Source organism: Solanum verrucosum, unplaced genomic scaffold (genome assembly GCF_900185275.1).
Source record: "Solanum verrucosum unplaced genomic scaffold, falcon-dt-bn FXZP01000255.1, whole genome shotgun sequence".
Classification (NCBI taxonomy): Eukaryota; Viridiplantae; Streptophyta; class Magnoliopsida; order Solanales; family Solanaceae; genus Solanum; species Solanum verrucosum.
In genome coordinates, this window is record NW_026020006.1 from 782,224 (window position 1) to 807,018 (window position 24,795).

At 32.0% G+C, this 24,795-nt stretch overlaps 2 protein-coding genes across 2 annotated transcripts; both read right to left on the reverse strand.

Annotated features, from left to right (window-relative positions):
- Positions 1–283: 283 nt before the first annotated feature.
- Positions 284–5,605, reverse strand: LOC125819621 (protein-tyrosine-phosphatase MKP1). The gene is made up of 4 exons (XM_049499079.1): positions 5,474–5,605; positions 1,999–4,740; positions 1,145–1,320; positions 284–541 (listed from the first exon to the last, which is right to left on the reverse strand). Exons 2-3 carry the CDS (start codon positions 4,552–4,554, stop codon positions 1,225–1,227), a joined length of 2,652 nt encoding a protein of 883 aa, XP_049355036.1. The 5' UTR covers positions 4,555–4,740; positions 5,474–5,605; the 3' UTR covers positions 284–541; positions 1,145–1,224.
- An 8,541-nt stretch (positions 5,606–14,146) lies between these two features.
- Positions 14,147–23,854, reverse strand: LOC125819629 (beta-hexosaminidase 1). Its single transcript, XM_049499087.1, is given in 16 exon segments — positions 14,147–14,632; positions 15,573–15,823; positions 15,918–15,977; positions 16,406–16,504; positions 17,046–17,079; positions 17,959–18,018; positions 18,910–18,949; positions 18,951–19,011; positions 19,736–19,784; positions 19,936–19,952; positions 20,760–20,890; positions 20,975–21,045; positions 21,237–21,348; positions 21,493–21,528; positions 22,323–22,406; positions 23,412–23,854. Coding segments are annotated over 16 exon segments (1,674 nt in total). The 5' UTR covers positions 23,805–23,854; the 3' UTR covers positions 14,147–14,456.
- Between the last annotated feature and the right edge of the window lie 941 nt (positions 23,855–24,795).

The window sequence follows — 24,795 nt, forward strand, 5'->3', positions numbered from 1 at the left end:
GATTGTTGCTGCCCTACTTATTCAACCATATAGCTAGTCAGAATATTGATCAAACAAAATTCACCCATTGCAACAATATAGAACAATAGTCTAATAACATATCCAACGTAATCCCACAAGTGAGGTCTAAAAAGGGTGGTGTATACGCAACCGTACCACTACCTTGTGAAGGTAGACAGGTTGTTTCCGATGGAGACTCGGCTCAAGGAAAGCATATCAGCATCAGAATGAAAAGGATAAGTAAACATAATTGTAAAATATTAAGCCATCTTAACGCTAAAAAGGTTTGGAACCAACAGGCAACAGCAGTTTTGATAATCATTGGCACAAAGGCATTGTACAGAATGAAAGGGATAAAACAACTATAGCTTAAGAACTATTTTGATGCCTAAACTGGCTTTGAAATTTCTAATTTTCTAAGTCATGGCCAATGTACAATGAAAAGTTAAGTCGGCCAATTGCCTCTAACGGTCATCGGGTGTTGCAGCAACTACATGTACATTCAGGTGAACCACCTCTGACAACTTCTAAAAGCAGCCTCCTGCAAAAGAGAGAAACACAAAATAACCGGTCAGTTAAGGTGACGGTAAAGTAAACAGACGATCTTGAGCCTTGCTCAACCACAAAGTTCGCTCACGAGATGAGGAGTGCTCAAGACAATATAACAGAGACAACAACTAGTTCTCTCCACCAATGTAGGAAAATAAACACCCTCCCCCCTATCCTCGCACCCACGCCCAAGACTAGACATTTGAAAGTTGAAACATAGAAAGAATCACACTGATATCATATAAAGAAACGTGTAAAGACTACAGTTCACATATTAAAACATACTGTTTTTAACTCCTCAGACCCAAAGATGCAAGCAAACTCCCAAACTGAATGATCGAAAGATAACATCACAATCCAAATCTAAAGAATTCTCTTCTTCTTTTTTAATACAGACTGTAAGAATCACCTAGTGATTTTGCCTCCGGAGGAATTTGAATCTGAGACAACTCACTTCATTAACCACTAGGCAACACCCTTGGGTGTAGAATTTTCTTTTTAAATGACAACCATGAAGAAATTTTTTCCCAAACATCTCAAGCCAAGCTAGATATTGCAGGTACTATATATTTATAATAGTGTTTGGGATACATACCTACACATTATAGTCAGGTGGACTTCACTCAAAACCCAGGAAAATTATGGAAGCTGAAAATGTACGAAAGAGGAGGTAATCTACTGGAATTCCTGATGTGTCCTTGAACATGTTAGCTTAACTGGGGAACTCAAAAATGTTAGGAGCTCAGCAGGTTCTTCATCTTCTTTCACAACCTATCAATCGCATGTTTAGAGAGAATAAGCATTGAGATAAAACACATCAAACAATACAACACAAATCTAGCTAATAACCCACCCACCCCAAACCAAATGAAAGAAAACAGAACAGAACAGAAAGGAAGGGTAGAGCACCACTTGGAAAAATCCAAGCAAAATACACATCATCCTACAACATTGTGAGTGCTTATGCCACCAACAATTCGGGAAAGCTATTAACTGATACTGATCTTAATTAATTAAATAGAAGAATGAATTGTATAGACATGTTATATTAGCATCTTCTGTTTTTCCTCGCATATAATATGCAGTTTCAACTCTGAATCTAGCAACGTGGCAAAATGCTCTATTCAACTAGTGTGGCAACGGGGCCAGAACGACAGCAAAATCCAAAACCCTGATCAGGCATCACACAAGAAAATATAACTTGCGCTAAATTAACTAAAAAATAAGAGAAGGTCAAAGGCAAAGGATGAAGAGCATTTCCTGATTCTAGCCACATACTAAATTTCATTTTTTTTCCATTTTGTTTTTGTGAATGTTACATCTGAAACATAGAAGAACCCATTTATCAAATACTATGAGCAGCTAAAAAAAAACATATATGAGCGGCTCTAGAACTCAGATCAAGAAAAGCATGCAACAATAGTACAAGAGTATGAAATAGTGATATACCTCAATGTTGGTATCATTTGGCAGAACCATTCGATGAAGAACATCTGTAGCAGCCTGTTTCCAGTCAATATCCCCTGGATCACCAAGCCCTTTGCAGCTTACCTTCCGAATCTTGCTAATCTCACAAATAAAAGACCTTCCTACCCAAACATACACAGCTCTACCTGCATCTTTTCCAGAACCTGAAGTTGGAATAATGAAAATATATGCACCTTTAGAATCCAAATCATCAATGCTACAAATAGCAAGTTTCTCCAAGCTGGGCCAACGATATACAACATGTTCCACTAGGTTACAAGATGCTCCACCAGTATCCACAACACCATTTAACACAGCCGTTCTCCTTTCATTGCATGGTATTTTCTCCAAATACTCATGAAAGCCACTAAGAACAGCAGGTTCTTTATCAGATGGAATACCAATGCCTAAAATATCCAAAGAACTATGCAATTCATCCATTTTACACTCAATTATCTCTTGTGGGGAATGTAAAATCTCGGCTGCAGTCGCTGCTTCATTAAAAGATTCATTTGTCACTTCTGATATGCCAATGTCACCTTGATCATTGGCAACACTCTTCAAATGACCTGCTTTACTCTCAAAATCATCAGTCAGCAATGGCAGCTTGAGACCCTTCGACAAACTACCTCTCCGCTCCGCAATAGAGAGGGGAAACTTTTTAGACAGCGGAGGAGCTGTTTGTGAAGAAGTCTGGGAAGTGAAGGTGACATCAATATACTTTGACGTTTTAGATATGGACTGTGGAGAAATCTTGGAAGGGAGAACAGACACACTGGAGTCAGATGGAGTTGAAGAAGTTAAATCTGCACAAGAGATAACTGAAGGTGACACTACTGGAGAATCAGAAAGACATTTTGAATTGATGCTTGAATCAGACGAGATGGAGTCTGGAGAGAGATAAGGAGGTGATGAGGCTGATGATGAAGAAGATGTTGAAGATAAGGATATTGTAGTTGGTGATGGTGAACACAAAGACGATGAAGACAACATAGAAGAAGAATGTAGTTGTTTAGTTGCACAATTGTCTCTCGTTATAAACATAGAATCAGGATAGACTCTAGAGATACCTGACTTTGTTGAAAAGACAAAATCCCTCATATTCCCCGATACAAATTTTCGCCTTAGCATGCTCCAAGAACTTTCTCTAACTGGAAGGTGGGTTTCATGTTCAGTCTCACACGACGCAAAAGGAGGAACAAAGCCACCTGAAGTAGCTTTTTGGAAAATCTCAAAGTCAACATCGTAATTATCCACCTTTCTTTCCCCTGGACAAACCTTACTTGATGACTCAACAACATCCCCTCCATTCTTTAATTTGTCCATCAATGGCAGGAAATTGGAGAAAGCGTCCCAGAAGTACAGAGGTTCCTCACCTTCCATGACTGTTATGATAGGGCCCTGAACTTTCTCATAACGAACAATCTGGCAAACAGCCCCTCTGGCATCTCTCTCCATGATTGCTTCACATTTCTTACCAATCCAAACATATATTGAAGAAGGTATATGTATAATAAACGCACCTCTAGAATCTAATGCTGACGGTGAGGGATCATTTAACATTTTTGGGACGAGATGCAAAGGATCGTATGGTGAATGAGGTGCGACTCTGTACAACCTTAATAATGAACTTGGGCTCAAAGGAGAAGCATGAACCCTTTTTTGGCATTGTAACAACTGACAAGCAAAACCCATATTTGGATCCGCAATACCCCTTGCTGCCTTTACATACTCAAAGGCGTCATCAAAACTTTGTCCTTCTCTCCACATACGATAAGCAATAACCAACGAGGTTGACCGAGAGACCCCTTGGCAGCAATGAACAAAAATCTTTCCATGTTGCTCCCTGACATCTTCAAAGTAGTCAAAAACATCATAGAGAATACTAGTAATATCTTCTGACGGGCTATCCTGCAACCACAAAGTCCGGTATACGAAATCAGACTTGAAATACTCAGGGCATACAAACCCCACACAGTTAAGAACATGGGTAATCCCATTTTGTTTTAGTATATCCTTATCTCTTGCCACTGCATCCCCACCAAGATAAATATGTTCAGCCACCTTTGAACACTCTTTATCGAAGAAAGCAATTTTTTCTCTTCTCACAAGCCCACCATTAGCCTCTGGATTTTTATGTATGTTTGACAAATCCAGCTTAAGCCTCTCACTGTTGCTGTGTGAATCCCTCCCACTGGGGGTGGCAGGAAGTGGCCACTCTCCAATATCATCAGATCCTGCTCTCGGCCACTCATCTAAACTTCTACGAGCAATTGCTAATGGCTGCAACGGTGGCAGACACGACCTAGCCTTGAAACTATGTTGCGACCTAGGAGTTAAAGGCCTCCGACCGTGAGAACTATTACTTCCATTTGCGTCCAAGCCATCTTTTTCCATATCTGGGTTAAGCGGAGGCAGTGAAGTCCTCGAAGACGACCAAGATGCTGACCGCCAGTACATTCTCCGACCATTTGCAAGTTGACATTGTTCCTGAGAACCATCAGCTCCACCAGCTGACGCATCTTCCTTTCCCGGCATTCCGACAATCAAAACTAGGGACAAACTCTAACTGCCACAGTGAAACTTCAGATACAAAATTCCCTAAGAACTTTTAAATTTCTGATTTTGAAGTTCACATCCAGTAAAACTAACACGAAAAACCACCAAGTCAGACCCACCCCAAGTAAACCGAACTAAACAAAACTAAAGCTCCGCAAATTTCACCTGCAAAAGTGTTGAACAAAAAACAAAAAAAACAAGTCAAACAAAGTCAAATACTCCACACAACCAACAACAACATACGCTACAACAGCCCATCCCCAAAGTGGAGTCTTGGGAGGATAGAGTGTACGCAACCCTTACCCCTACCTCAAAGATAAAGAGGTCTTTTCCAATAAACCCTCAACTCAAGACTCCACACAACCAATTACTGAATATCAACCAAACAATCAACTAGTTCTTAGGAGGGTAGAGTGTACGAAAACCTTACTCCTAACCCAAAGATAAAGAGGTCGTTTCCAATAAACCCTCAGCTCAAGACTCCACACAACCAATTACCAAAAAATCAACTAAACTTCAACAACAAAACTAGTCAGGTCAGCTATATTCACCTTTATATACCCATTTTGCTCTATTTAAACCCCCTTCACTCCAACATAACTACACAATCAAAACCACCCCATAAAAAACAAATCTTTCACAAATCTGAGATTCAGAACCTAGCAGCATAACACATAAACAACAGTAACTAACCAAGATCTAAAAAACCCACACTCAAAAAAACACAAAAATTCAAGAAAACACCATATCTTTTAAGGATTCAAAAACCCCAAGTGTTAAAAGTAAGTGTACAGTCTCTAAATGAATCCATACAGTAAAAAAATAAAATAAAAAACACCCATTTTATGCTATGTGTAGGAAGACAGAAAAAAGGGAAAATCTTGGATTTATAACTTACTGAACATAAATAAAAGTTACCATCATTGAGAAAGAGACTCACAAGAACAAATTTTTGCCAAGGAACTGTGTGAAGAGTATAAACAAGAACGATGAGAGGTGTAAAAGACTGTAGCAAAACAATGAAATGATAGAAAGAGGCAAAAAAAAAAAAACTATATAGCGGCCTTTTCTTTTTTTCCTTTATTTATCTCATTTTACTTGCATTGGTATTCAAAACAATTCTTTCTTACCCGCAGTGGGTAGGACTGCTCCTCCTTTGATCGAGTTTTCGAGTTTAAATTTTATGTATGATAATTGGCCTCTATTGATGAGTCTCTTTAAATATGGATTTACGTAGTGTAAATTCAGAATAATCAGGCTCTATTGAGGGGATATGGTACATCAGGTGAGAAATCAAAAAAAAAATCTTTGAATTTAACTGTCAAAAGCACACCAAACAAAAAATTATATTTTCGCGCCTTTTATATTTTTAATTATTTATTGTTTTCTTTCTTATATAAATTACGTATCAAATTTTCAGTATAAAAATGTATTTTTGATGTTGAGTTGATCAACATATAGCTAATACTGACGAAGTGGTTCACTCATAAAAGCAGAGTAACGCAAAATGAAATACTGAATTGAGATATTTGAGGAACACTGAATTTAAAATGTTTATACAATTATCTATTATAAAAATAAAAAAAATAGTGAAGTAAAAATATCAAAGTAATAGCTAAAAATCAAGTAAATTGAAAAATATATGAGTATTTAAAATTTGTTTAGACAATTGATCATAATTCTTCAAATTATCAAATTTCTAGTATGCTTCTCTAAGAAATGAAACATTACCTGATAAAATTTTGATTCAACTCTATAGACAGTTCTGTTTTGAGAATGAGAGTCTTCTCTCGACTCTACCATTTATATAGGGGTGTAGGATCTGTGTTAAGAACAGAGCAATAACTGAATTGTCCATTATATTTTATTAGATATGCTCGTCATTTATTCGAATGACCTTCTCATAAATAGAAATAGCCTGATTTACGCATTTCATTAATCACGAAAGTTGAATAGAATAAGAAACAAATCAAATTGTCAAATATGAGTCTCGAAAAAGGAGAAATTAATTACGGGAGTTTCAATTCAGTAAATTAGTCAATTCAGTTTTGAATTCATTCTTGACTCTGTCACTAGTATAACGTAATTCAGGTATAAAAAAAAAGACCGAAGCAGTAAATGAAATAGTCTTTTTTACACTTTATCAGATATGTTTATATATAATGTTTTGTTGACCTTTTCATAATTAGGTTCTTCCGTTACAAAAAAAATTAAAATTATTTTTTTATATGGTGTTCGACATTTATATTTAAGCTCAATTAATTTAAATTCGTACATTGTAGAACTTATTTTGAGCCAACACTTCCAATAGGATTTCTTTCATTTTGAGGGTTCAAACATGAGACTTTTGATTAAGGTTGAAGAAACTCTAATCATCCCACTGCAATCTTATGTTAATGGTTTACAAATTTGATTAATGAAATTCAATTTTTTGAAACATATAACATGAATATTTAATTGGAGTACAAAAGCATCTTAATATATTTATTTTATGATTAAGGGTTAAAATGTTCTTAAATTATGCGGAATTTAATAAAAAATGTTCTTAGTTAATAGTTTGACCTAAAAATGCATGTGTTGTCACCCACTTGGTCTAAAAATGCTCCCATTATTACTTAACGAGTTAAAATGTCTTCTTCTTTATTTATTTTTCAAATGAATAAATTGTTTTTTAAAAAGCATTATTTTTCTAATGCTGGTTTTTTTAATTAGAAAATATTTATCCTATTTCAATTCAAAAAAAATAAGCAGTAAAAATATTTTCTATTTTCTTAAAAAAAAATTATCGTTATCTAAATAAAAATTAATGACAGGTTCACTATAGTCTTATATATATGGCATATATTATCAATTTGAAAAGTACATGAAATTTTTATATTTTAAGTGTTAAAATAAAATTAAGAAGAAACAATATTATTACCTATTTATTTAATAGTTAAAGTGATTTGAAAAAAAAACAAGAATTAGGTTCTTCAATAGTAATAAAAATAGAAATATATTTATTAAAAAAAAGATATTTTTAACCATTAATAACAATAAGGATATTTTTTTAATCAGACTATTAGCCGTAGCGACTTTTTAGACCAAACTATTAATTTGGGGCATGTTTATTCAATTTCACATAATTTAATAATAGTTTTTTTTTACTCTTTTTCGTTTATTTTAATACTCTGTCTCATTTTAATCATTACTTTAGCTAAAAAAATTAAATTATTATAACTACATTTTAAAAAATCAATATTAAAGTTGGAAATTATTTTCAATTATATCCTTAATACTAAAGTCGTATTCTTTAATTTGCTCAATTCTAAATTTAAAAAAAATCTAATAAATAAGGAGAAAATTGTACATTATATTTATTATATTTTCTTAATAGACATGAAAAAAGGGTAAAGTTACAAGTAAAATGGAATGAAGAGAGTAATAAAAGTAAATTTTTTATTTTTATATTCAATACAGTGTCAAAAATATCTAACATATAAAAAATAGCTCATATATACCCGCATTTTACCTTTTAGTCTAAAATAATACAATCACTTTTTTCTAACACAAGAATACGCCTTAAACTAACGGATTAAGCAGGATATCTTTTTGTAATTTAAAATAGTTACGTGACTTATTATGATTTGTCATATATGTATTATTTAATTTTAAAATTCAACCCATCGGGAATCTATACAAATTTGATCAATTAGGTAAAGTATGTATCCAAATTGGACCCGATCAATATATTTATCTTGATTTGATACACGATTGTAAGAGAGTAGACACTTGTAAATAGTTTCCCTTTTTAGGGTATAATTATTCTTTTTCCTTTTTAAAACACAAATTCGACCCAACCCACCCCCACCAAAGGTCATGTGAAAGTTAACTAGTTCTTATGGTTTACTATAATTTACTTGTAATGTGTTCTGCCTCATTTTATAATCGAGTTTTAATTTTTGAATTTCTCATTTGATATTAAATAATTTTGAAGTTTGATTGATTTAAATTTTATGTCAGAAAAGTTTATTCTAATATATTTTTACTATAAACTCAATTATTACTGTAAAATATAAATTTAAAATCATCGTATAAATTCATAAAATCACGAAAACAGAAGGTCAATCTTTCAATGTCACAATCAATACCTTGTTTATTAAATATCATTGAATTTAAAGGGCTCACGTTAGTTGTATGATATGAATTCTCTGTTACATATTGCACGCAATTTATTTTTGCATTTAATAGTGATTATTATATGGTTTTATATATTGTTTTAAATTATGAGGAATCCACGTAAAAATAGTAAAACTCCTTTAATCTTCGACTCTCTTTTTTTTTTTTCATTTAAATCTTGACAGATAGAAGTATCTAGAACAAATTACACCTAATTTTAAATCCACGTATCCCGAGATACATGTATCTGGACACACCAAAATCTGATAAGATTCGAACTATTACAACATAATGTGCATCTAAGTAATTAGCTCATACACTAGTGAAATTTTTATAAGTTACCCTTAAATAAATAGTTTTGGCCCATGGACTGACCCCAATCATGCCTCAAGGGCCAAAGACTTATAAACCTTAATTTTAAATGAGCTTGAAAAATCGTATCACAACCATACCCCAATGGTGGATTGGGTCGGGCCGATCCCATGGGCCAAGCCCAATTTGATAGCTCTGGTAAAAATTCATGTTAAGTAACTATAGTTAAATGTTAAAGGTTTATGTGTAAATAAATAAATACTTATTTGTATAGAGTATTTACACCTAGCTAAATACTTAATATCAAGATCAACAAATGAAAAATGCATATCACTTAACTGTGGTTAGCTAAATGCTAAAAGACGTATATGCAAGGCATATATCTTATATTCACTGGCTCAAATAAAAGTTATCCAGTAAAATTGATGAGATACACATAAATCAAATGTGATATCATTATTTCATTATAAAAAAAATATATTTATTCAACATGACTATGCATTAGATCGTGATAAATATCATATTCACATTGAATATATATATCAATACAATAAATTCAGAATATGTCTTTTATACACATCTATGACTAATTGATATGGTTAAATGATATAAATTCAATAGAAACACCAAATGTGAATAAATATACCATAAATTATTTTCCATCGCCACTTTTTTTCTCAAAAATAAGGGAAGCCAAATATCTTGTAACACTAGCAAATATCATTGCACTTCCTTTAGATGGACAACTTTATCTGATATCTATTATTAGTGAAACATAATAAACGTTTCACAAAATTAATTGAGACGTCCATTAATTAATCCCAACACTATAATTATATAATTAAAAATAATAGTGCAAGAATAAATGTGAATATGGTGTAGAATAATTTTTTTGCAATAATAGTGCAAATGTGAGTCATACTTTAAACTTCACAATAAAGTAGTGCTTCCTTTTCACTCAATTTATTTATTGAGTGAGAAAGAAAGACCCCTTTAAACTGATTATTGAAAAAGTCGATTATTTGACTATCGTCAGATTTTTCTACAACATTCATATTCTATAATAAGATTTTGTCATAACGTTAGAATCGACTTTCATATTATATCACATGATTTGTTCTCTATAATAGCATCTCGCCATAACAATTAAAAAATATTCATGACATTGTTATAAAATGATTTGATTATATAAATGTAAACAATAGTGTATGTGGCATTTTTGTAGAGATATTAATATTGAGTAGTTTTTTGAGTTTTAAAAGGTGTTTTAATGATACCATTCCAAAATAATTTCAAACAGACAATTATTATTTTGACAAAAACATTTTATAAAAAGACAATATATAATAATATAAAGAATAAAATTTTATGCTTATTGATGTTAAATATATGTCAATTTGGCTTAGGAATTTATTCTATTTGAATTAATTTTGTTGCTCCTTATATAGTAAGAGGTTAGTGATTAAAATCTTCTTCGTATTTATTTTCTCCGTTCATTTTTATTTGTTCATTATATTAATTATATTTTTTTACTTATCCACATTAGTATATAACTATTTTTCTCCTTATTTTTCCCTTAACATTTACATTCCTCAAATTATTTTCCATGTCTATTGAAACTATATACACCAACTAATATAACTATTATAATATAATACACATTTTATTTATTATTTCTTAATTAAAGGAAACATAAAGTCCATATATATAATTATAGAAAATTGACGAAGCAGTATCTCATGCCCTTGAATATTATATAATACAAATGGAAAGATAATAGATGCAGTCATATGGTGCATTTATCTCAATAAATTTATTTACATATAATATTTACGTATAATTTCACCATATATTATGAATTAATGTGAGAATGTCGATCGCTTAATCATAATTAAGAGATTAAAGCATCAATCAATCAATATATCTATATAAAGCTAAAAAAATTATATTTATACAACGTTATTGGCAAATAATAACTTATTGATTTATATTCTATGCATAATTGTATTGTTAGATTATTATTTTGAGTGTTTTGAGCTTATTATGAATTTTATGTGTGTAGAAAATGTATCAAATGAACATGATCGAAAAAAGAGGTGATTCTGGCTCCTTTTGAAACAAAGGAATAACGATTGAAGGATAACTAGGTCTTTGCCTCGCGAAACGCACATGTGAAGAAAAAAACAAGAAATTTTAAAGTTGATTGGACTTGTCACTGATCCTCTTGAAGTACAAGCCAAAAAAGATTATCTCAATGAATTTGGATTAATGATTTGATTCCTAATGAGGAAAGAACATGCGACTTTTGATCCATTTTTTGATTTAGTATATGTATCAATTGTTTGTTAATATATATTGCTTCCAAGTTCCAACTAATTATAGTCTCCTTGTGAATTATCATTATTTTATTTATTTTAAAATTTTCATCATTGAAATGATCTAATTGTCCATTCTTCATAAATATAATAGAAATTTGTTTCATTGAGAAATGCGTATATTTACAAATTATACTAAGAATGTCTAAGAATTTTCTTCTACTATTTGAATTAATTAAATTGTTCCAATTCATATAAATGTTGAAATAGTATGAGGATTTTAAAAGTATGATTTTGAGAAAAGTTAAGAGGAAGCAGTCAAGAAAATTTTGAAAGCAATTAGAGAAGGGGTACGTTACTTTTGGCTAAAAAGTTTTCTTACTGAACAAGTTGAGGTTTATAAAATTCCGTGACATTGTTCTTCATCAATACATTTTTAACCATTTTAAATTTTCGGATTATAAATCATTAGTAGAGAATAAATATTTCATATTTTTAATATTTTACAAAATTACATTTAATTTTTTTTCCTTTTACTTTGTAATCTTTAGTTTTTTTTAGATAAGATATGGGTTATATTAACAAATATTTTTTAATGTTAGAATATCTACTTTTAAATTTAAAATTAGAGAATTTTGTAATTGCAAATTTTAAAAAATCTAAGCTATGAACTTAATTAATTATAAAATAGGTGATATGCACAGTTTTCGAACTAATTTGAGAAAATAATTAAATTTGTATGCATAAATATATGAAGATTTCATCCATTAATCCATATTATATCTTGGATAAATTTGTAACGAGGTCATATCATATTCCTATTATCTAATTTTTCACTTTTTAAAATTTTTTTCTCTCTTTTTAATTCGTTCTTTCTTAAGAGTCAAATGATACAAATTTCGATCAAAATTTAGTTATTATATATCGTCTTACTCATATTGATAAATACATGAGTAAAATTATAATTTATAATACTTTTCATATATAAGCTTAGAGTTACTAAACAAGTTGAGGCTTAAAAAATTCCGTGACATACTAACATTGTTCTTCATCAATACATTTTTAACCATTTTAAATTTTACGGATTATAAATTAGTAGAGGATAAATATTTCATATTTTGAATATTTTACAAAATTAGATTTAATTTTTTTTTTTTACTTTGTAATCTATAGTTTTTTTTACCTAAGATATGGATTATATTAACAAATATTTTTTAATGTTAGAATATCTACTTATAAATTTAAAATTAGAGAATTTTGTAATTGCAAATTTTAAAAAATCTAAGCTATAAACTTAATTAATTATAAAATAGGTGATATACAAAGTTTTCGAACCAATTTGACAAAAAATAATTAATTTTTATGTATAAATACATGAAGATTTCATCCATTAATCCATATTATATCTTGGATAAATTTGTAACAATGTCATATCATATTCCTATTGTATTCCTATTATCTAATTTTTCACTTTTTAAAATTGTTTTCTCTCTTTTTAATTCGTTCTTTCTTAAGAGTCAAATGATATAAATTTCGATCAAAATTTAGTTAATATATATCATTTTACTCATATTGATAAATACATGAGTAAAATTATAATTTATAATACTTTTCATATATAAGCTTAGAGAAAGACATTGTTAATTGACTTAATTTTGGACATAGGATAACAACTAAGAAAAGAGTTTTAAATACTTATAATTAAATAAAAGAAAAATATTATTTCAAAATTTTAATCTTATAATCAAAAGAAATTGTAGTAAATACCTTTTAAGTTTTAACCGTCTAATCGAAGAGGAGCAATTCCATTGTAGTGGATTCTTATATTTCTTTTTTCCCTTTATATGTTTAGTTTCATTTATTTTTTATTGTTTTATTCTTAATGAAGGAAATTTTTGGAAAACAAATATGTCATATATCTGATGAAAGAAACAAACCTACTACTATTAGAATCACATATATTGTATTTAAAAATAAAAATGTTTTTATATACCATTCATCTAACTCTAATTTTAATAACAAAATTATATAAGAAAGATTTCATGAATATTTTTAACTATTTTTTATGCATAGACATGAAAAGTTTTATCATATTTGTTTCACAAAATTTGTACTTTAGAAATATTTTCTAAATTGATTAATTTACCGCACGAAGCGCGAATTGTTTCCTAATTATATATAAGACATGATACACATGTTTTACATTTATTTATTTGACGTAAACATTAGAATACTGATGAGTAGTGTTTGATTTAAGTCCCAAGGGGAATTGGAATATTCAATTCAAATGTCTTATTCAATGACCTACTAAGTCAATAATATAAATTATTTATCTCTTAGCCAAGATTCTTTTCCAGATTTAACTCCACTAATGTTATACTAATTGAATTAAATAGGAAAGTTTAGTCAAGTCTAAGTCTTTCTTTATCCCACGTACCAAACGATCCCTCATAGAGTCACTATCATTGTCAATTCTAGAATCAATTTATCCCCAAAAATTCTTGACGGTATCGAGCTGGAACAACATGTTATATTCCGATTTAAGGCTAAAGAATTTCTTATTGCTTCAATTATTGAAACTCCCTTTCTTTTAATATCGCCAATCTTATTGAATTTCAAAACTCAAATCTTTTCACGAACCCAGTAAAATGAAAAACTACAAAGAGGAATTCACATGAACTTTATACATATATAAACCTTTATATTCGAATTGTTTAGTTTTTGGATAAGATGGTAACATATTATGGAGATAGTCTTTTGGTTAAAACACATGAAAATGGAAAAGGAATGAATTAAGAATATGAGATTACAAGTTTGAATGTAATACATGAGGCAAAATATTGCCAAATCCAGTCTTTTAAGTATGGAGTCTTGCAAGATCATACAATTTTCTCTTACTCACATTAAGAAAACACAATAATGGTACAGTGAAGATCCCGAAAATGAGCGAGTAAACAACAGACAATCTCAACGTAGAATCGTTTCTATGGCCAGGAGACTATACAGCAGCGTCAAGCTGACAAGATTTACTAGGTCATGAGCTTCGCAAACTTACCAGTTATAGCACACGGATCTAACTTGATGATGCTACACAAGTTATTGTTCATAACATGACCCTGGCCCCAATGGAGGACGTCGAGCATAAAAATTGGTAACTGGAGCAGCTGGAACACCACGCCTTGTCAAGAGGCATCGGAAGTACTCCAGCCTCTGTAATGCAGTTGACGTAGTATTTCTTGATGATGTGGTCTCCTTGTCGCTCCACAACCGCTCTATAAAGTATACACAAAGGCAGTATCAGTATCAAGCTTGAAATTTCTTCAGGAGAAAGAGAACCTAATATATGACAGCAAAAGACTGAGTGGAAGATCTAGTAGAAAGCAGTGGTTGAGTTTTGTTTCATCGCCAGTCTAGTAAAACAAAGATGTCAATACCAGAATGAAAAATAAGTAGGCAACAGGAGGGAGTTGCTCGGATGGTAAACACCCCTCACTTCCAACCCTAAAGTTGTGAGTTCGATATTTGGATAAAATGGTGGGAGCTCCTAGGGAGGGTAAAAAAAGGTAGGCGTTTGGACATGAATTGAGTGATATTTGGATTTAAAAAAAATACTCCTTCTGTTTCAGTCTGATTGTATGGTTTTTGACTTGACACAGAGTTTAGGAAAGTAAAGAGAACCTTTGAATCTTGTGCTCTTAAACAAAAGATCTGTAGAAGTCATGTGGAAAGTTGAAATTAAAGAGTTTTCAAAAAGGAAAAAACATTCTTTTTGAAACGGATTGAAAAGGAAAGTAAGACAAATAAATTGGAACGGATGGAGCAGTATTTAAAGTTGAAGTTGAAAAATAGAATTTGGAAGTTGAGGTTGTGTTTGGACATGCATTTCACTTGGAAAAGAGTTTGAAGTTGTGAGTGAGAAAAATTCACTTGAAAACCTGGTCAAAGTTGGAAAAATAACTAGCCAACAAATCATTCTAATGTGTAACCAAACATTGTTTTGAAATATTTTTTGAAAAGAAGGATATAATTCATGTCCAAACGGGCAATATCTTGGTTTCAGAAAAAAGTTGTCATGCTTCTGCCACTTTGGCTGAACGCTCCTTTGAGAAATGCCATCATAACTAAGGTCGGGAGGACAAGATATATTTGTGATATGCAACATAGTTGAACTGCCGTAAAGTGTCGTGCAATCCAACATATCCAAGAGAATACCTGCTGCAGCTGCAGCCCGTGGCCATATGGTTTGTTGAACATCGGAGGCATCTGCGGTTTCTCCCCACATGCATACTTCACCTCCAAGTACAAGATTTTGCTCAGAGATACTCTTTATTCCTTCCAGTGGTTCTGCATAATAGACTTCCTCCCACGGGACATCTAAGTGATCGAGATACCAATAACCCTGATTGCTCCAAATGCATCTAAAACCACTTGCAACTGCCTTTGCACAAACATCACCAACTAACCTATATCAATAAGATATTCAGATGGTTGCATACTTAAAAAGGGAAAAACCCATCATATTAGTGAGCAGATATATCCAGTCAGATTGATCCTCACCAGTTATGCACCACAGTCCGTGGGTTAAGTTTAGATGGAAAATTGTTGAAGGTTTCTTCCCTACAAAAATAAAATCCATATACCATGTCATACATTAGAAAAAAATGAATGACTGCATTTCAACCCAAAATAACTGCGCAAGCTTGCTTGTAAATCAAACGAACGACTGGTATCCTTTTCAAAAAACAAAATTTTATTTTATCCATTATAAGACAGCAATACTCCAATTAACTTTTTTGCAACACATATTTTTAATACTTTTGCCAAGTCGCAGATAAAATAGAAACGTAGAAAAGAAAACACCTTGCCCCGCAAGTTCAAAGGAACCACAGTCCAACAAAATCTTCACTCTGATTTGAATCTGTTTAATATATTATCTATATTTTGTTAATCTTCACTGTTCCCTATTTTAACTGATTAAAAGGAAGAAAAACACGAACATACAAGTACAACAGGGCACTTTGTTTGTGATTTCTAAGAGAATTTACCAGTTAACAGGTGTCCAGTTGTGTGATATAGCTATTTCTTGAGCTTTGAGTACAAAATACTGATATGCATCCTTTGCAGTCATATTATGATCTTGAAGCCTGCAAACAGAATGAGTTGATGAACAGCACTGCATTGAAAAAGTAAAGATAGGAGACATAATTAAAGGGATGAATCAGGGCATGTTATCAGCAAAAAATAAAGGTTATAATCCATCTAAATCTAAAACACAAAATGACATAAATATATAGCCTACATACAGAACGAATAATTACTTCGTCCACAGCCCTTTATTGATATCAAGAAAAAAACAGATAGTAGCATTTCTAGTAATACCTGGGACATATTCTCAATGCAAAGTATATCCTGCACTAACTGAATCACGAATTGGTTTATGTAACATAAATGTGTGAAACATAAGATCCCTATTGGTAATAGGATCCCCTATAATCACTCGTGATTTTCATCCTCATTGATATAAGTCAATATATAGATGCCGCTGTTCTTATAGGCATAGTGCAATCTATTTCCATGACTGAAATACTAACTGCGCCTTTTTTTGGTTTGACAAACAAGTTAGAGCAATTTCAACATATATATGGAACTTCAAAAACATGAAGGACATAAGAAGAGGGAGGTTACCATTGTTTCACGTGTGGTGTAGTTGTCCAACAAGCTGCAAAAATGAACAATATTCAGTACTTATTTTCGATGAACAATACTCAAAGATCCAACAACGATCATTTTCTTTTGGTGTGTAAGTGCATGCATGGTCAGAAAGATACGCATATAACGAGAGTTCTGGTTGAAAAAGAGAATGACAAAAAGTGACATCAAAAGAGAAATATCTTTTTTAACAACCAACATAAGAGCATATCACTATCAACTGTTCGATAGAATCCGAGAAGAAAGTGAAAGAAATATTTGCAGTACTATAATGGAAGAAAAAAATTACTAAGTTATCAGTCATATGGATGGATACCACGAAATAGAACTCCGTAAACACGACTTATAACATGATACAGCACTGAAATTGCTGGGACTCTAAAATGAAGGATAGGTTGCCAGTACGTACAGGATATTTTCTATATCTGGATTCTATTCTATAGGACTCTTCTTCTTCTTTTTCTTCTTAACAAATAAAAAAACTAAATAGAAAAACAGAACTGTTATAAATAGTTCATCTATTCTGCAATTGATTTATCCAAGAGAAGAGCTGAAGAAGATAGTAACTTAACCCTTAACTTTAAAATAAAAACAAGAGTAAACGGCATAATCAAAGATGTGGGAACTAAAATACAAAATATTTCAATTCTAAGACACTTTGCCCTTTAGCTATTGGTTTTTCTGGTATCTTGAATCAGTATACTTCTAGAGCCAACGATTGCTTAAAATCTTCACAGTTGTGATTCTGAAGCAACAAGTTATCTTAACTTGACATTGGTGGACATATCATAATTGTTTTCTATTCTCTTGGTCCAATGATATTAGCTAAAATTAGAAATGCAACAAAATGTAGGGAAGTTTCTGCAAAAAATAGAAAAATAGTACTAACTTGTGTTGACCTCGTCACCGCCTAAGTGGAAGAGCTCAAATGGAAAAATCTTCCTCATATCTGCCAAAAAATAAATAATGGAAATTTAACATCCGTGGTGACAAGAAAGAGAAAAAATAATGTCTTCATGCACGGCAACTTTGAGTTCAATGGTCCTTTTTGAGAGGCTAATGCAATACTAAACTATGACCAGAGGATCAAATCAGTAAATGGGAGGCATGTCCATTATCAGAATTAAATATGCAAGGATGCAATGTACATAGAGAGAGAGAGAGAGAGAAAGAGAGAGAGAGAGAGGAAAATGTCATACGAGAAACAAAAAAAGGAGAAAGGCAAGAAATGAGAAAGAGGAGAAAGAGAGAAGGACAAGAGACAGACAGAAAGAGGAGAAAAAGAGCGAAACAAAAGAATAAGAGGGTTGAAGATGGGGAAAGAAAGGGGAAGGGTGCAAGAAGACACGGTGCAAGATAGAATTGTAGGGATATAGATTGAAATTACCTACACTTCCAGAATTTTTACGCTATCAGGTACTTTAACATGTTTTAGAACGTTACCTGTCTCAGCTTCTAGGTTACTGATCTCATTTTTTATAGAAAAGTTAACTACAGTTGCTTGTAGCTAATTTTAGGTGACACGATTTTTTTATTTTGTTAGTGTATAGAAGTTAAACTGATGATCAACTCAATTCCTTACGTGTTTCAATAGTCTCAGACAAAGTGCAAAAAGCACTATTTATAGAGCAGTGAACTCAAAGTAAGAACTCTTGAAACTCTAACTAAAAGATAAGATTATCTAACTAAAAACTAGGCTCTAATCTCTAAATAAAAGATAATGATAAATTGAAGTATGAAAATATATCCTTTTTAGCTACATCACAAAGAAAGTTAAATGTAATTATACAAATCCAGGAAAAAATGGTAGACTTCTTAAAGGGAAACCTTCGAAACTAACCAGCCAGGATGCCTGAGATCACATCAAAAGTATAGTTTTTTTGAAACATCTAAGGGCTCTTTACAAGATGGAGAAGGCCAAAGATCAGGGTACCCTGCACCCCTGTAGAGTGAATAAAACCAAACTGAGAAACAACATAAATTTATAACACAACTAAAGGGAGTGATGACCTACAATGAATAAGAAAATATTCATGTTCTTTGTAACATTCTCTCTTTTTTAAACATCTTTCTATGCAAAACATTGTCACCACACCAAAAATGTTGGAACATTATTACCCCCTCACCCCCCACAAATAAACTATGTTTGTTAACCAAGTTTGTTCAATGGTTCTGCGCTTATTAGTTAGGAGGGAGGTCAGAGATTCAAACGAGGCTACGTGTTTCCCTGGTATCTTTATTTTGATTAGAAGTACAATTACTTTCGCCATGCAAATATCATACGCTTCATATTTCTTTCTGTTTTACTTCAAAATAAGCAGGACTTTTCCTTTATTTCAGAAACCCAATTTGATGATTGGAATGGTGACCAAATAAGACCAATCTGAAAAACTAAAGAATTCAATACACATGAAAAAATTTCCAATTATCACCTAAAAAGTACAGCTCTCAAAGTTTTTTGTGCTTTTTAACTAAGCATTGGTATCTTTACCAAAAAAAGTACCACACTAGCGGGATTAATTTAAAACCTGCAGGAGATTAAGTCAGATAAAAGTGAAGAGCAATTAAGGCAAACTACCAGCAATTCAAAATCCAAAGATTCGTAAATTTCTAATAGACCCAATATAGTACGACTGTACGAGGAATAGACCAATTTAAACACTTACCATGATTCTGCATGGCCGGGAACATCAACTTCTGCCATAACATTGATACCTGTGTAGGAAACACTTTTGGAATTAGAAAAGGACTACACATTCTTTTTTTACTTATCAAGAAAAGTATAGATGCATTGCGTTAACCAACAACCAAAAAACATTAGATGAGGTGATGAAACATTTGCATAGACTTCAAAGATGTCACGAACCTCTCATCTTTGCAAAGCTTCAATTGATGTGACATCATGAAGAGAAGAAACAAGGAGAACTCTGTCAGCATCAATTTATAATATAGGAACATCCAACGAGAAGCCAAAAACAGAACAAACAACTGAAACAGATGATAACGTAAAAGAATATTATAGTTCTTTGTATCATTTATTCTGGAACTTTAACAATATCCAGAACAATTAATTGAATGGAAGCATAGATATTGAAATTATATAATCAAAGACAACGAAAGGATAAGATTGTAACTTTAAGTTCATAGTAATTGTTCAATGAAACACTAGAAGAAGACTCTCTTTGAAAGTTCCCCAATTGATTGATAGCTTTAACCAATTCTCTAGATGGTACAAAATGATCCGGTTAATGTGTTGAACTAAATCTCATAATAAATTTTTTGATCAAATATAAGTATTATAATGGTATCCATTATTTGGTGTGGTCAGATTTGCACGTAAAACTAGAATATTGATCCAGTGTAATATAAGTAATTCACTATTGTTGGCCCCTCTAAAACCATACAGCCAATTGTTTAGAATAATACTACATATGGTTTTCTAGTAGCCACTTGAGATGAAGATGTTAACACCTCCAGCCGTCGCCCTTTCATTTTTTACTTTCTTCTCTAAGAAATATGGAGCAAATACTCAAAGTATTTGATTCACCCTCGGGACTTTATTTAAAACTCAAAGGCAATAAAAGGAAAAATCACTTAGTTACTGCGCTCAAGGTTATTGAAAAAGGTAGGGGGAAATCCTTCATACCAAAAAGACTTCATATTATCTGAGTTGGGGGAGAAAATTCTTACTCAACAATTTCAATGGCATCCTCGACAGTGTAGCGTTCCCACTTTGTATATGCCCCTTTCCACAAGTTTGGGTAAGAAGGCACTTCTAGAGGAAATGACTCTTCATCTATGATGTGCCAATGGAGAACATTCTACTGATTCCAATCAACAATTTCAGAAATAAGAAATTGCTCATTTCAAAAACTGGATCAGTAAAATAGGATTCAACAACTTACAAGTTTAGCATAGGACATTGATTCAATAATTTGCTTAATAATTTCAATTGGCAAATAGTGCCTTGATGTATCTGCAGAATAATACAACAAGTAGATCAGTTAGTGCTCTGAAAAAGGCAACATCCGGATGTTTTGACTCATTTTCAGAAGTATGACGAATTACATATAAAGTGACCACCAAGTCAATGAGAGTGCACGGGAAAACTGTACGGCAACTAAATCCCAAGAATTAGCTGTATCAGTACAAAAGATTGGATCTTACCTAACAGAAGACCACGATATGCAAATCTGGGCTTGTCTTGAATAAACCATGGAGCCTTATGAATTTGCACTGTTTTAACCCCGTAATCAAATTTACATAACTGACTCAATGTCTGCATAAAAGGGTTTGAGTAAACTTGTTGTTATCAGTGAGGATATGAAATTAACAGTCATAAATCCCTAATTCCACTAAGATAAACCATAGTGGCAAAAATCCCTGTCCACTATGATAAACCATATTCATTTAACATACGTACCTCAAGTCCTCTTAGTGCACCATAAACAGAATTTGCCTGCAGTGTTGACGAAAAAATTATTCATGTACTTCTAGTTATAGTCACTCCAATCAAAGAATGCACAATCTAGCACCATCATCACATAACGGTCAAAGGCAGGGGACGAAATTACAGGACATGACTTTTCTGTTGCATTCTTTTTTCTTGATAAGTGGGTTAACAGTACAGATTGGAGAAGTTAACTATGATAAGTAAGATTAGATAGGCAAAGGTTACATACTATCAGGAGCTAGAGCAAGAGTACTAGAAAAAGAATACTAGAAAGTTCTCCAGATGTAATTAAAAGGGAAGCCATGCTACATAAGAAAAGTACACGGATAGGAAAGAAAAAGAATACTAGAAAGTTCTAAGTAAAGCATAGTGTTTTACATTTCACTAAGGATGAAAACACTAATAACTACAAAATGTTCTGCTTCTTTATTAGAAATCATTCTCTACATTCTTCCGACTCCTTAAATGTCTACCTACTAATATCCTGTTAGCTCTTGAGATTCTTCAGAAACGTCAGAGATCAACTTATGTTAAGTAGAGGGGGCGAATCATTCTCTACATCCTAATCATTAGACATATTCTTTAACTACCATGGAGATTTTGATCTAGTTCTACTTCCTATTTGGTTAAGTTTTATATCACATTCATCAACATCATCCTACTGTATGCTACAAAACATAGCTTCTCCAATTGAGAGTTTGTGGGCAGGAAAAGATTTTTCAGCACAAATAGAACTTATAGCTCAAATTACTTTGAACAAGAAATAAAGAAAAGTTCCACCACATCAATGTTAACTTTACCTCAATCGAGACTCCCCCGATAATTGAACGTTCATTGCTCTTCGTCACCAATAATGAATAGCTCTCATCAACGCCAAGTTGCAACTGAGAAAAAAAACAATTCAACAAACCCATAAAAAATCATTCACATTAAGCATCGATTGGTTCAAGTTGTTGCAAATATAAATAAATATGTCTCCTCTCTATCAGCAAAAACGTTTAAAATAAGGTCATTCACACAACCCAACAACTATGAGATCAAAGGTCCAGAATCAAGGTATTAGGCCATATGAAATGTCATGTCTCAAAATGTAAATAGAAAAAGAAAAAAAAGACACATATAAGATCTATGCACTCATAGTATAAAAAGTATTTCCACAATCAGGTCTTTATAAAGTAAGTACACATAAACCTCTATAATAAAGCACTAATTGGTAATACTCTAAAAACAATTAATCTGCTATCTCAGCTTAAAATTCTCTACACTGTTCGTTTATATAACATTATAACTTATGTCTGATAAAAAAATCCTATCTTTGGAGAAGACAGTTCACAGAATTCAACACAATATGTAGCAAAAACACTATTGACTTCTTCCCATTTGTCGAAGCCTTGGTGGACAGAGTTACCCCATACCCATGAAGTCTCTGGTTCAAATCCCAACGTAGACAAAAACACTAGACATTAGTCGAGGTGCGAGTGAGCTGCCTAGACACACAGTTCTAATTTGGTTTCAGTTTATATATCTTAAATCCATTAAAAATCATATCTTTTGAGAAGAGTTCACGCAATTCAACACAATATGTAGCAAAAACACTACATATTTGATTATTTCTCATTTGTCCGAGGTCTGACGTCCAAGGCAAAAACACTAGATGATTTCTTCCTATTTGTCCAAGACTTGATGGACAGAGTTATCCGCAGTATTTACTAGTGGGAGGTAGCAACTAGCCTCCACCAAGATCATTAAAAAAAAAGAAGTAATTACATGTAATTGGTAATCTAAGTAACACGTTTAAACAACTTCAATCCATAAAAATCATATCTTTAGACTATACATTTCACACAATTCAACACAATATGAATCTCAACATTAGCATAAGACATTACCTCATCGTTATCGGAATGAACAATGACGGTAACCCTATTGACGTCAAAATATTCACCAGATTTAGCTAACTTAGAACCATGCTTAAAAATAATCTTCTTATATCTCTCAAACGCTTCTTCAACAACAGCTGATCCACCACCACTACCGCCATTTCCGGTAAAATCAAGTGTCAAATTGGGATCAACAGTGAGCGTATCGTTACCGGAAGTGAATTGAGCCGGCAACGGCCATAGATATGTAAGAGATTCATCGAGCTCTACACTGTGATGATGCGTTGACTTTATCGAACGAGCGTTGACCAGTGAGAAAATGGATATGGAAAAGAAGAAGAAGAAGAAGAAGAAGGTTTTGGGTAGAAATTGAGAAGAATTGAGGGTTGAAATTGAGGGCATTTTTGTTGGAGGATGAAATTGAATGAATGAAATGAACGATTTTTGGAATTTTTTGGATCGTATATGTGATACTGATATGATCATGGGGTCAATAATTTGATGACTAATCATACCACTTGTGTTTTTTTTTTTTTTTTTTTTTGATATTCATGGTTCAAAATTCATATTTGAGTTTTAATTAGCACTCGAAATCGAAACCTGCTATGGTGCTCCCTATATGAGTAAAAAAAAATTGAATTCGAGACTTCTAATTAAAGATGGAGTAATTCTATCAATGCACTACTATTCATGTTGGTCATACCACTTATATTTCACGAGTGGATTCTAAGAAGAATATTAGTATATAACGGAATTTCATAAGTGAATTTTAGAGAGAAAAGTGATGTTTTTATTTCAAGGGTAAGAGTAAATTTTGTAATTTTCGAAAGCATAATGATGGTTTTTATTTTATTTTTTGTGATTTTTGATTTTTTGAAATTTTGAATTGAAGTGTAAAGGTTAGTGGTTGGGTCAATTGAATGAGTGAAGAAGGTGTACTGGTTTTGTCATTGTTCGTTCTTCTTTTTCCTTTTTTAACCATTGGCGGTATTTGTCCTATGTTTATTTGTTTTTTTCTTATAATTGTAAACATCATTTATCAAAGATTAAACGTTTATTATTATGCTAAAAATTATAATTAATAGTAATTATAATTTTATTTTTAACTAAGTCCATCAAACAAAGGGATCTATTCAAATCATGACTCTAACTTGAATACGTCAGCTCCTTTGTAAACCTTGCCATTAATATGATATTATCGTTATCCAACAGTCATCCTCTTAGTACCTTGTTATTACTATTATTATTATAGAAAAAATGACATGATAATTGTTATCACAAACAAAAGGCAAAAACAAAATCTTTTGAGATGACATTCAATATTCGATTTTATAAAGTTCAAATTTGATAATTTGATAATCAATAATTTAAAATAGATGGTAGATATTATATT

Coding starts and splice junctions, on each gene's coding strand:
- LOC125819621 (XM_049499079.1), bottom strand. CDS start 4,554: ATGCCGGGAAAGGAAGATGCGTCAGCTGGTGGAGCTGATGGTTCTCAG. Junction 1,321..1,998: donor CAAATGATACCAACATTGAG/GTATATCACTAT, acceptor TGCGATTGATAG/GTTGTGAAAGAAGATGAAGA.